A 13,233-nucleotide genomic window follows, 5' to 3' on the forward strand; every position below is an offset into this window, starting at 1 on the left:
TTCCCAGAATTTTGCAACCCTAGTTATGATGCAGTTTTACACTTTGTGTATGCGTTTGTGTGTGTTTAACCTACCCAGAGGGCGACATTCATATTCTCCATCATGTAGCTGACAGCTCTCAGTGGTTGGTTTACAGCTGGTGTTGTGACACTGGATCAGACCTCCGCTGTGACACACACACTCCTGTTCACAACCCTCCAGGTACCAGTTATCATCCACCTGACAAACACACAGTGCAATTATACATCAATAAATAAAAAAAAGTGAGCTATATTGTTTTTACTTCTGGATAAATGGATGTGAGTTGTTTCCACTTACAGGGTGGTAGTTTCCACTGGGGTCCGTACAGCCACAGTCTTTCAGAGACACACACTTGTCATTGCTGAGGATGAAGCCCGGGTTACACTTACAACCCTCCACGCACACATCTTCACAGCCGGGAGGTCCGACCACACCGAGACACGTTTCTGGACACGAACTTCCACACAGAGTGTAGGAGCTGTTGGGAGGGCAGGCCAGGTCTGGAGGGAGCCAGGGAGGGAGGGGGAGATGGTGAACAAATCAGAGAGAGGCATAGAAAACAGAGATAAATAGAAGGATGTGCATTGTAAGAGATGTGCTAATGATCTGAAAGGCTCCATGACTGACAGGAACCAAGATAAGAGATCACATATCTCGTGTTGCTTCACTAGCTCCATGTAAAATCAAATGTCTCCCCCTCACCTACAGAGCCATTAATGGTTTGCTGCCTTCACTCAAGATGCCCTGTGCCTATGTTAGAAGCTAAGGGACCTCTTTGAGTTTATCGTTAAGCTACTAAGGACTTACAGCAGAAGTCTGGATTCCTCCACGGGTGGACTTTGACTCCGTGGGACTGGCAGGCTTCGGTGTAGGCCTGGAGCTGGTCACAGAGTACGCTCTGCTGGCCGTTGAACTGGCACATGTCATATACACAGCTTTTGAAGAATGGAGTAGGATCCACCACACTGATGCACTCCCTGCAACAGAGAACAACTCTGGATGAATGATTTTTTTTTTTTTTAATTTCAGATATTTGATAACAAAACAAAAAGTTAAATTATTTCAAGAAATAAGACAAAAAAAGTGAAAAACATAAATCCACTAATCCCAATCAGAAGGAACCTTTCCATTTGTGTGTTCTCATCTAACTATATACAATTCTGTATAACATATATATATATATATATATATAACTAACCCTATATAAATGATATATATATATATATAAAAATGATTTTTTAAAGCCCTCTGTCAACACCTTTTGAGAATCACTCAGGGTGTGTGTGTTTAGTGTGGTTCAGGGTCCACTGCACTTCCTTTGATATTCCATGAACAAGCTCTATGTGTAATCTGCGCTCAGATAGTGCGTCTGATAATCTGTGTAACGGAAGGTTTATAGACACTTGTTTATGGTTACTGTGCTGTGAGAGTCACCTCTGCCCACCACTTTCTAAATAAAACGCCCCGTTTCCGTCAAGCAGCTACAAAACTTAGGCAATAAACTGTGGAAAATACTTTTACTGATGTCAGTGTCACACCCTGGAACTCCCCTGAACTCCCCGTGTACACTATTTAATCTGATAAACCTGTGACTCTGCTGTTTTGAAACATTAATGCGATCAAATAGAAACATTCAATTATTAAAGTCTACATACAAATAGAAAGGAAAATATGGTTCACATGGAGAAAGTTCAGAAATCTCTAATCTTAAAAATATTCAGAAAATGAAAGACATAAACTAAGACATAAATAAATCAACATGTCAATAAAAGCATCTAAAACTACATCAGAGACAATGACCTCAATGATCATTGTCTCAAAGTTAATGAGTGTCACTCTCAACGTTGGATTGATGACACATTCAGGACAGGAAGCTTTTATCAGAAAGGTCGTCAGACACTATCAGATGCATCAGGGGGAATGTTGAAGGTTATTGTGCATTAAACAAACTAATGACAAAAAACAACCGAGAGGACATCGGGACATGTTCACTGTGAGCTCAGCTCTACTTAGTTGTCCTTCAGCCATCAGTACAATTGTTGTCGTGAATCAGCGTTTAAGCAAGTAGACAGTGTTCTCACCTGAAGGGTCCAGCGGGGTCTTTGATTTTGCCACATTTGTCTGGTTTCACCACTTCAGCCTCAAGTTTGGGGTCACAGTCTGGGTCGGGCTTGGTGCCGGGTTTACACCTGATCGATGCAGACAAAGCAGGGTCACATTGCATTTCTTTCAATGTCAGCATCTAGTGTCTAATCTAATATTTAATTGTATTTGTGTAGAATTGGATCAATATCTCAAATACTTTTTAATGTAAAATGATTTCTCTACAAAATGATCGACAAAAATATGTTTTGCACTAAAAATGTTGTGCAGTCAGAGCTATGAATACATACAGTATATGTGGACTGAAAATATGAGTCAGTTTTAGATAAATCCATACATTCTCAGATTACAGCAGTGCAAGTGCATGTGTGTAAACTCACGTATCATCCTCATCCTCTTCTGTTTGCCAGCTGTTTGCAAAGTCGTTGACATTTCCTACCATGGTACCATCTGGTTTGGTGTAATCATTGTTTGGGTTCCCATCGTAGTCGCCACAGAGACCACACATCTGATCATAGTAGGAGCTGAGTAGATGAAGAAAATGAGGGATTAAGAGATGAAGAGGAAGATTCTAAGAAGATTAATAAGGCCATATACTGTACTGTATGGCCCTTTAATGGAATCCAACAAATACACAAGATATAGAAATCTTATAAAACAAACTACATATATATACAGACTGGTTTAATTGTTTTATCTTAAAGTAGAAAAGGTTAGAGATCTCTGCTAAGGGAGGCCGAATTTGTGACAACTTTTTTTCATATCTTCTATTTTTTTCTGTTGTTCATACTTGGTTTCTGACCAACCTTTATACTAACCTTGGAACAGTGATCTGGGCATGATGGTTTCCATCCCAACGCACCTGGAGACCAAACGGTGTCTGCAGGGTGACATACTGACCGGCGAGCCTGAGAGTCATGAGAGGAGAGGGGGAGTGAGGGAGGGCCACCCGCCGTCCGTTCACCTGCCAGACAGAAAGACGGTGTTAGACGGAAGCTGCAGGTACACTTCATACACATTTAGTTTCCTTTCAGCTTCACAAACTGTGACTCATCATAGATCATAGGACACGTGGATAAAACCCAGCACGGGATTTGGTGCTGCAGCTCTCTAGGATCAGATAGCAAAGCAACAACACTGAGAAAAACCTTTTTGATCTGGTGACGGATCAAACAGAGAAGGATATGCAAGAAGAGTGTGGGTGGATTTCTGGGATTATGGAATAAAGGGAATAAAGAGGTGAAAGTCAAAGAATGAGGATAAGATCAAATAAAAAGGTGAAGGAGAACCAGGGCCAGGCTTTAAACTGTAATTTCACTAAACCAGAGGATTAAGATTGATACAGGGAAAGTGCTGTAGTTGGTGTGTCCTCCATACTGACCAGTGTCCTTCTGGCCTTCATCAAGGTCACAGTGATTCCATTCACAGTGACGTAGACTTTTCTCAGGTAGGACAAGCCTGGCACTCCTCTTTCCTCATTCTTCCCCTCCACTGAGAACCAAGGACCTTCACAAGAAGTACAACAACAAATTCAAATCAAACATGTGTACAGCTGTGGCTCTACCAGGTTGTCCCACTGTGTGGTCTAAAGCACATCTTTGACACAGTTGCGGGAAAAACTCAGTCAACTAGTTTTCATGTGTTGCAATGGCTGGATTAATGAACTCGAAATAGTTATATTTACCAACATTTCAGTGAAAATCAGATGTGATGTTACCTGTGTTGTTCTTGCAGGTTCTGGCCAGAGTGTAGGTACACGTTCCCATGAAGCTGTAGAACTTCTTGTCAAAGGTGTTGTAATGTGGATCTCCAGAGACCACACAGTCCTGAGAGCCTGAGAGAAAAAGACCAAGAGCCTGAACAAACTGCGGGACATGAAACTACACAGCAGACTCCTTTTAATCAATATCACTAAGCAAAAGAGTAAGGCTGGTATGAACTTACCAGTGGGATAGCAGCCCAGCTCTCCATCCTGGAGTTTACACTCATGCAGTGCGGGGCAATCAGAGGCCACACAGGTAACGAAGGGAGCATTACACCTGCACTTCAGCTTACAGTCCTCCACATAGAACTCCTCTCCAGGCTGACACACACACATTTCAAGGAGGATAATTAAAACATTGCCTTGAACAATATGGAAGCGTATGGAAAACTAGGGCCGTGCACACACACTAAAAAATGTTGGGTTATCTCTGTAACCCAATTTCTGAGTTATTGGTGTTGAGTTAAATTGTTGGGTTATTTTTCCAGAGTGTAACCCATTTTCACTGTTATAGGGCTATGAATTTAACCCAATTCCTGGGTTGTTCAAGTAATTGGGTCATTTTTCAGTGAGTAACCCATTCGTTGAATATTCAACCCAAAAGTTGGGTCAAAAAAGAATCACTCAACTTTTGGGTTAAAATAACCCAAAAAAGGGGTTTGCCCTTATTTGAACCAGCAGTTGGGTTAAAATTGGGTCATTTTTTAACCCAACTGTTTTTGGTGTGCACACACACATACACACACGTACCTCATAATACTGGCCATTGGTGTGTTTGCAGCCACATGAATTCTTCTTCACACACTTCCCAGCGCTCAGAACATAACCAGGATCACACACACAGGCTTCAGAGCAGGGCCCACCACAGGAGGGGGGTTTCCCAGAGCACGTCTCCTGACAGGGGTCTGCACAGGGCTCATAGTGGCTGTTGGGATGGCATCTCAGGGCTAGAGGGAGGGCAAGAAGCTGAAGTCAGTGACGGGGCATAGAGGCATATCTAATCTCCGTTTTATGAGTTTTCTGAACAGAGCTAAAGCACCACAACCCCAGTTTTGACAGTTTTACCATTTTACAACACTGATTCTCTCTCTGTCTTTGTGTCTCTCTGCCTATCATCATCAGATTGGCCATCAGGAGGTCTGGGCAAATGTTTCTACCATCCCTGTCAGTTTCCTTATCTGCCCCCCCTCTCTTTTCAACCAGCACTCACGGCAGAAGGTTTCATTCCTCCAAGGTCCAATGTTGACCCCACGGTCCTGGCATTCATTGACGTAGGCTTCAATGGCTTCACACAGAATGGGCTTGGCTCCTTCCAGCTCACACAGGTCATAGAGACAGTCCCTGAAGTAATTCTGAGGACAAACACACAAATGTGTTGATTTACAATGATTCATTCTGTCTATTCATCTTATAACTCACTCCAAGACCAAAACATACTGAATTTGCTGATCCCTTTAGTTCACAGATGGTATTTGAAAATGGCACAGCTATTTTAATCAATGATATTATACTAAATGTTTTTTTATTATAATTGTGGGTGAACTAAAACTCAAAAAACTCAAAACTCACAATATTAAAAAAAGAGTATAGTATAGTATAGTACAGTATGAATGCACTGCATGTGTCTATATATAAGTGTATATGTGCAGTGTGGATGTGTGTAGTTACATTGGGGTTGACTTTGGGGTGGCACACAGCAAAGGGACCCTTTTTGTCCAGCATGATGCCACAGTATCCAGAGCTCTCATACAGTTCTTGCTCTCCTACTTCACACCCAGGGATGGTGGTGTTGGGCTTCTTGTTGCACCTGTAGAGACAGTCTGTTAAACTCTAAAATCTCAAAAATGTATCTTTTCTTTGACTAACAAGGCAACAAGACAAGAATGTCCAAAGTTTACAAGTGAAAAAGGAAGTGAAATAAATGTTAATTTAAATATCATGGAACTGCGAGGACTGTGAGTATAGTCCAAACTGAAAACTGAATCTATGACTGTATCTGCTCAGTAGGCTACTCACTCTGGATCAGTGTTCCAGCTGTGTCCAAATTCATTAGCGCTGGTGGTCAACGACCCATCAGGTTTACGGAAGTCATCTTTGGCATTCCCATCGTAATCTCCACACAGTCCACACAGCAGGTTCTTATAGCTACAGAATAAAAGAAAATCAGTAAACCAGTGACACATAGAGGTGAGAACAACAATACAGCTACCATGCCAACCACCATGTCACACAGTCTGATAAAATCATTTTCAGCATGTTTCCAAAACTTCCACTGTGTGGGGCTGGAAAAGATCAGTCAGCAGTGATGGCATCAGTTCAGCCTTCACTTACTCCTTGATCACTTTGATGTCCATGAAGTGGTTTCCGTCATAGCGAACAGTCACACCAAAGTTCATGGAGACAGTGTAGTGTTTTCCTGACTTGAATACTGAAACCCCAGGGGCAGGAGACACTGGCAGGTTCACATTGGTCCCATTCAACTTTATGTGGAAAGCAGATGAGAATAACACAATTAATTAACTCAGCCACTAATTCCACTGTTATTGTGTTAGTAATTGAAAAAAGGGATGTTTAATTGTATAAAAATTGATCCCTGAAAAGCACTTCATTTATTTTATTCTGGATATGAGAATAGTGTGTAACTGTGATCCTCCTCTCATTTTTTACCTGCACAGTGCCGCCTTTGAGAATGGAGATTTTCAAATTGTGTACATATACATGTACAGCCTTCACATAGGAGATAGTGGGCCTGTTGAAGCGATTCTCATTGTCGGCATGGACCTCAAAGTATGGCAGAGATGTTGTATTGCAGGGTGAAGACATCAGGTAGGTGCAGTTGCCCATGAAGTTGTACTTGTGTTTGTCAAAGGTGGTGTAGTGGGGATCACCGGATGCTATGCATGAGGATGTACCTATGAGACAAACAAACTGTATGTTAGTCATTGTTAAACATGTTTTACTAACCTGATTTATTCTTTCAAGATTTATTAAAGCCGCATGCAGCGTTGAGTTGGTCTCTTGATGCCAAAGGTACTGTGTTTCACACTGTATCAGGTCTAGTAGTTAGTGCTATGACCAGGGCTTCACTGTTTCCAGTGTGGACATGTGAAATACTGAAATGTACTGGAAGATGATAAGGTGAGGACCATGGAAACCTTGCTAGTTAAGTTACAAAAGCAGCGAGTAGTTTTTACAAAGCCTCAGGCAACATAGCAAGGGCATGTGTATTGTGTAAACCGGCTTTTTTTTTATTGCCTCACAAGTTTACAGTAAAAAGAGCCATTTTTTGACGACCGCTATATTCGGAAAGGAGGTAAAAAGTTCTGTAAAAGCATTTGTATCACACAATAGCTGTGTTTACATGCGCAAATTTTCTTAATCAGATTAAAAATTTGAGGGATCGGAAAATCCGAATCCACTGTTTACATGGGCGCAAAATCAAATAATCCGATCATGACGTGCGTACACATGCACCGAGCTTTATTCAGAATAACAGCATTTTGACATGCGCAGAGCTGTCTTTTTCCCTAAAACAACAGCAGAAGAAGAGTTGTACTTCCTGTACTACTGTAAACAAACCAATAAACGCGGAAGTGGCTCAATTTATCCCATTCAGTAGCCTACTCAAAATGGACCTGCGCCAGATTTTAAGAGCTGTTGCTGTACTCCTATATCGTTATTAAGCAGACTCAGCAAAGTGTAGGCTACTACTGTTCCTGCCATTGATAAATCTCACCGGACCCATGAAAAGTGCGGACGTGAATACGCCATATCCCGCCCTCTATACACCCAAACACAACCATATGGTCAATGCAAAACAGCGCGTGCATATTAATTAGCCATGTGCGCTCTGGAAATTTGGGGAGTTACGTCAGTGGAAGACGGTGAAGATAACGGAGAGAGAGCGGGGAAAGAAGCGGGATTACTCTGAAAGCGAGATACACGGCGATATCGGGTTGGTAGGCTACTACTCGCTCTCTTTTTTCTCTCCTCTCATCAGCTCCAAACTCAAAAGCAGGAGGCGCTTGTCAAAGTTGAAGAATAAGAGTGCACAGTATGGTTTCTACGGGATCACAAAGATTTGTGTGGCCCCTGGTAATGATCTGGGTTTCCCATGTGGCCCCCTAGAAAGAAGAATCGCCCACCCCAAGTTTTAGGGCATCATTACCTTTGGGATAGCAGCCTGAAACACCATTGACCTCACGACACTCTTCAGTGGGGTCACAGGAGTTATCAACACATTCCAAAGTGTAGTTCCCTGCACACCGACACAGCTTTGAGCAGCCGTCTCCAAAGATGATCTCACCAGGCTAAAACAAAATTGAGAAAAGGACAAATATACATTGTTCAATGAACAACCACTTTGTCATTGTCTGCTTTGCCATTATTATTATTATTTTTTTTAACCAGTGAACAGTTATGTAGATGGTAATTTTAGCAATCGCATCTAACCTCATAATAGTTATTCTCGTCATCCAAACAGCCACATTTCTCCAGTGGCACACAGCGCCGTCCCTTAAAGACAAATCCTGGCTTGCAGAAGCAGCCACTGATACATGAGCCAGTACAGTTGGTTGAGGGTTCCATACAAGTCGGGATACAAGCTGGACCACATTCTATATACTCTGCATCAGGAGGGCATCGATCTGTACACACAAACAAATGGGTTGATGAAAATGATAGAAAATTAATAAAAGAAAATAATAAAAGATAGCATTGTTGGAAACATTCATACTTGGTGGCTTTGTAGTTGGTTTAGGAGTTGTTGGTCCAGGTGTTGGTGGTTTTGGTGTAGTAGGTCCAGCAGTTGGTGGTTTTGGTGTAGTAGGTCCAGCAGTTGGTGGTTTTGGTGTAGTTGGTCCATGTGTTGGTGGTTTTGGGGTTGTTGGTCCAGCAGTTGGTGGTTTAGGAGTTGTTGGTCCAGGTGTTGGTGGTTTTGGTGTAGTAGGTCCAGCAGTTGGTGGTTTTGGTGTAGTAGGTCCGGCAGTTGGTGGTTTTGGTGTAGTAGGTCCAGCAGTTGGTGGTTTTGGTGTTGTTGGTCCAGCAGTTGGTGGTTTTGGTGTAGTTGGTCCATGTGTCGGTGGTTTTGGTGTTGTTGGTCCAGCAGTTGGTGGTTTTGGTGTTGTCGGTCCGGCAGTTGGTGGTTTTGGAGTAGTTGGTCCATGTGTTGGTGGTTTTGGTGTAGTCGGTCCGGCAGTTGGTGGTTTTGGTGTAGTCGGTCCATGTGTTGGTGGTTTTGGTGTAGTTGGTCCATGTGTCGGTGGTTTTGGTGTTGTCGGTCCAGCAGTTGGTGGTTTTGGTGTTGTTGGTCCAGGTGTCGGTGGTTTTGGGGTTGTCGGTCCGGCAGTTGGTGGTTTTGGAGTAGTTGGTCCATGTGTTGGTGGTTTTGGTGTAGTCGGTCCATGTGTTGGTGGTTTTGGTGTAGTCGGTCCATGTGTTGGTGGTTTTGGTGTAGTCGGCCCAGCAGTTGGTGGTTTTGGGGTTGTTGGTCCAGCAGTTGGTGGTTTTGGTGTAGTTGGTCCATGTGTTGGTGGTTTTGGTGTAGTTGGTCCATGTGTTGGTGGTTTTGGTGTAGTCGGCCCAGCAGTTGGTGGTTTTGGGGTTGTTGGTCCAGCAGTTGGTGGTTTTGGTGTAGTTGGTCCATGTGTTGGTGGTTTTGGTGTAGTCGGCCCAGCAGTTGGTGGTTTTGGGGTTGTTGGTCCAACAGTTGGTGGTTTTGGGGTTGTCGGTCCAGCAGTTGGTGGTTTTGGAGTAGTTGGTCCATGTGTCGGTGGTTTTGGTGTTGTCGGTCCAGCAGTTGGTGGTTTTGGTGTAGTTGGTCCAGGTGTCGGTGGTTTTGGTGTGGTCGGCCCAGCAGTTGGTGGTTTTGGGGTTGTTGGTCCAGCAGTTGGTGGTTTTGGTGTAGTTGGTCCAGGTGTTGGTGGTTTTGGTGTAGTTGGTCCAGCAGTTGGTGGTTTTGGTGTTGTTGGTCCAGCAGTTGGTGGTTTTGGTGTAGTTGGTCCAGCAGTTGGTGGTTTTGGTGTAGTTGGTCCAGCAGTTGGTGGTACAGGAGTTGTTGGCTGAGCTATAAGTGAAAGATAAATCATTTGTCAGATCACACATGTATATTTGATGGCACTTGAATTCTCTCTGGTCAGTTTCTCACCTTTGCAGGCCATGATACACACAGCATCAACAGCAATATCTGTCTGAGGAGTTTCTCCATAGGTGCCCACAATCACAAACTGAAAAACATGTAAGTGTATTAAAGTAAGTTACTTTAACCCTGCATGAACACACATACATACAGAAACACGCCAAGTTGTAACATTTACCTGAATAGCAGAATTTCCCAGGTAGCGGACCTCTGCAGGCTTCCAGGCTTGACCCTGGTTGCCTTTGACAGTGAAGAGAGCAGGTCCAAGGCTTCCACCTGGTAAACAGAGACAAATTAATGCAACAACAGACATTTCCATGCTGTCTTTGTTTTTGCCTGTTTATGCACATTTCAATTAATGTAGTCTTTTACCTGCAGTGATGGTGTGGACAGAGATCTCCATGTTGGTGCTGGTACCATACAGGTAGTAGTGAAAGGTGAGTTCCAAACATCCAGAGGTGGGGGTTATTACAGGGCTTCTGATCTGAGCACTATCTCCAGGGACAGCATCAAGAGAATCCAGCAACATATAGGCACCCACTACATGGTCCAAAAAAATGTAGCAGTTTAGCCAAATAAAATAAAATAAAATGTGGTGCTGAATAATGAACACATGCTAAACAACAAAGAGTCACTGGAAAGATGGGAAATTGGGCTCATCATGCTGCTTCTGTGACAGTTCATCAATACTGCAACACTAAGACATTAGAATGGAGAGGAGAAGGAGATTGTTTTTTTACTCCAGTGTTTTTCCAAACTAGGTCTGAAATAAAGAAATCTAGCTATTTAGCAAAAAGTTTGATGACTAATAGCATCTTTATACGTTACTGTTTCGGAAAAAGTTTGACCTTATATAAAGTAAGGTGTTGAAAATATTACTACATGTGAGACCTGGATTATATACCCATGGTTAGACAGGGCATCCTCAGAACCTGGTATGGCTCTACTTTGGTTCACATGCTGACTGTACTGCTCATCATTTTCGCCAATCTTTTTCTGACAGCTGGCAAGAATTTAAATTGCATCTTTGTGGCCTTAGTCATCTAAATTATCATATAAGTGAATGCACCATTCGGGCAGAACATTTTTTTCCCATTAAGACTTTTAAATGAAAAAATACGTACACCCAGGTTTGGAGAAATCGTCATCAGGTCCTGTGCCTTCAGTGTCTGTTTGTCCAAGCCACTGACCAAATCCATACACATCAGGATCATCAGTGTGAGTCGTCCACCCACACAGGTCATCAAGTACGTCAAAATCACAGCCAGTAACACAAGCTGGGGACAAAACACTCAGTCAGTCACACAGTAAGACTTGTTTGCTTGTTAATGTGTGTGAGTGTGTGTGTGCGTGTGTGTGTGTAAACTCACAGGGACATGCGCCTTCAGTGATGATGATGTTGTCCAGAGCTGTGTCACAGGAAGAAGTGAAGCCTCTCTGTGCCTCAAACACAATCTAAAGACACAAAGAGACAACTTAAAGGTACTGCTTAGCTAAATGCGTAATGCTACTACTGGAAATGATCTAATGGTACAATCAGTTGCAGCTGATTTACCTCAACTTTGGAGTTTGCAGTCTTCTTTTATGAGCAAATTAACTTAACAATTTTTTTTCTTTTAAGTTTGTTTTAGCTTTGACTGTCTTTTCGGACTGAGAATTAACACAGGCAACTTGTGCCCAAGTACTAAATATCCATAAAACGGTAGTGGATGGAAATATGTTTCATTTTCACAAAATGTGGATTTGACTGTTATACATAGTAAAGAGTCCATTCCAATCCGCCTAAGTCAAACCTATGCATACAACGTTGTTTTTGACCTTTTAATGCATACTGCACTGATTCAAATAGGAATTGTTTGAACTTGTCAACCACCTTGACTTGAAGTCAGTGCCATCCAAATCTAAAATGATTAGCACCACGTGCGTGGAAGAGCCCAGGTTTACAGCTCAGGGTGTGACTATGTGTGTTTTACTGTGCAATGAAGTAACAGTTTTATTATGGGTCTATCCTCAAGTTTATGTCCAACTCGACATTTCTACACCCTCTCAATGTTTAGATTGTTTTATAGCTGTTGTAAAAACTATGTTTAGTGTATTTACTGTGAAGAAAGATAAGCGTTACTGTAAAACAATCTGTGCATGTTTGTGTGCATTAATCATTTATTATGAATATGTCTGTTCTGTAGCAGTGTCATTGAGTTTAAAGCTCATGTATGTAATTTGATTGGGTGACGGTTAATTTTCAAACTAATTTTACCACTGGATATTGACATGAATTTTAAGCATGATTGGTATTTTTGTGGTGTTTAATTGAGGCTGTCAATCACATATAGTCTAAATTCTGCACTTTGCAGCTAAGCAAGGGACAACTTGCTGAATTACAAACATAAAATAATATTTAAAAAAAAAATGTTAATATTCCTTAATGTCTAATTTATTTATATTTTTGCACAATACAACATTAAAAATTATAATAATAATGCAACTGTTAGTTACTTTTGGACTTTAGTGAATTCTGAATAAAAACACGTTAAAACCTAAATCAGACAAGCTTAAAGCTGAGCTTGAACTCCCTGTTCTGATTGTTACAGCAACTACAATAAAACTGCTGAAACTCACATTGACGCTCTGGCCGCTGGGTTTAGCCACAGTGATGGAGCTCTTAAGCCAAGATGGACTCTGGATTCCAGTCTTCTTCCATAACTCTGCTTCTCCATTGGATCTCTTGGCCAGAACCCTCAACACATTCTGATTATCTGAGCCGTACATGTAGTAATGAAACTGGACACAGATCTGAGAGGCCGATGACGAGAGGGCAGGGCTCAGCAAACGAGCTTTCTGACCGTTAGCCACATTGTCACACTCATGATAGATGTAGTATCCCTCTGCAAACAGAATTGGGAAAATTATTACTATTTCTCATCGTGGATCTTTAATATCCCTGTCAATGAGGTAATCTGTATAGAAATGAAATATTTAAAATAAAAAATGCACTCAGGACTGACTTCCATCTGGGTAGTCTCCACTTGGTCCAGAGCCAGGTGTTGGGGTTGGGCCTTTATGTCGGGTCCAGTCACTGTTGTCTGCGGTGTCCTGGGTGAACCTGCAGAATGGTTCTCTGTTCTGGTTAAAGTCACAGGACGTTAGCACTTCTGCTGGAGAAACACAAACACAAGCGATAAAGCAGGTTAAGAGCAGTAATGCAAAGTCA

At 42.2% G+C, this 13,233-nt stretch overlaps 1 protein-coding gene across 1 annotated transcript in view; it reads right to left on the bottom strand.

Moving 5' to 3' along the window:
• zanl (zonadhesin, like) overlaps positions 1–13,233 on the bottom strand; it is a 39,979-nt gene that overhangs the window by 13,847 nt on the left and 12,899 nt on the right. The window contains exons 3-27 of the mRNA XM_085760459.1: positions 13,028–13,174; positions 12,642–12,907; positions 11,393–11,477; positions 11,147–11,299; positions 10,395–10,562; positions 10,201–10,298; positions 10,032–10,110; positions 8,622–9,950; positions 8,339–8,532; positions 8,055–8,196; positions 6,554–6,798; positions 6,218–6,366; positions 5,903–6,031; positions 5,555–5,693; positions 5,097–5,238; positions 4,637–4,833; positions 4,069–4,207; positions 3,842–3,958; positions 3,506–3,630; positions 2,943–3,088; positions 2,505–2,648; positions 2,103–2,210; positions 829–998; positions 319–521; positions 75–219 (exon numbers count right to left, since the gene is read on the bottom strand). Of these exons, the coding sequence (XP_085616585.1) occupies positions 75–219; positions 319–521; positions 829–998; positions 2,103–2,210; positions 2,505–2,648; positions 2,943–3,088; positions 3,506–3,630; positions 3,842–3,958; positions 4,069–4,207; positions 4,637–4,833; positions 5,097–5,238; positions 5,555–5,693; positions 5,903–6,031; positions 6,218–6,366; positions 6,554–6,798; positions 8,055–8,196; positions 8,339–8,532; positions 8,622–9,950; positions 10,032–10,110; positions 10,201–10,298; positions 10,395–10,562; positions 11,147–11,299; positions 11,393–11,477; positions 12,642–12,907; positions 13,028–13,174 (4,959 nt within the window). The remainder of the gene's footprint in view (positions 1–74; positions 220–318; positions 522–828; positions 999–2,102; positions 2,211–2,504; positions 2,649–2,942; positions 3,089–3,505; positions 3,631–3,841; positions 3,959–4,068; positions 4,208–4,636; positions 4,834–5,096; positions 5,239–5,554; positions 5,694–5,902; positions 6,032–6,217; positions 6,367–6,553; positions 6,799–8,054; positions 8,197–8,338; positions 8,533–8,621; positions 9,951–10,031; positions 10,111–10,200; positions 10,299–10,394; positions 10,563–11,146; positions 11,300–11,392; positions 11,478–12,641; positions 12,908–13,027; positions 13,175–13,233) is intronic.

This window comes from Trachurus japonicus, chromosome 18, assembly GCF_045865225.1.
Source record: "Trachurus japonicus isolate A0001 chromosome 18, Traja_1.0".
Lineage (NCBI taxonomy): Eukaryota > Metazoa > Chordata > Actinopteri > Carangiformes > Carangidae > Trachurus > Trachurus japonicus.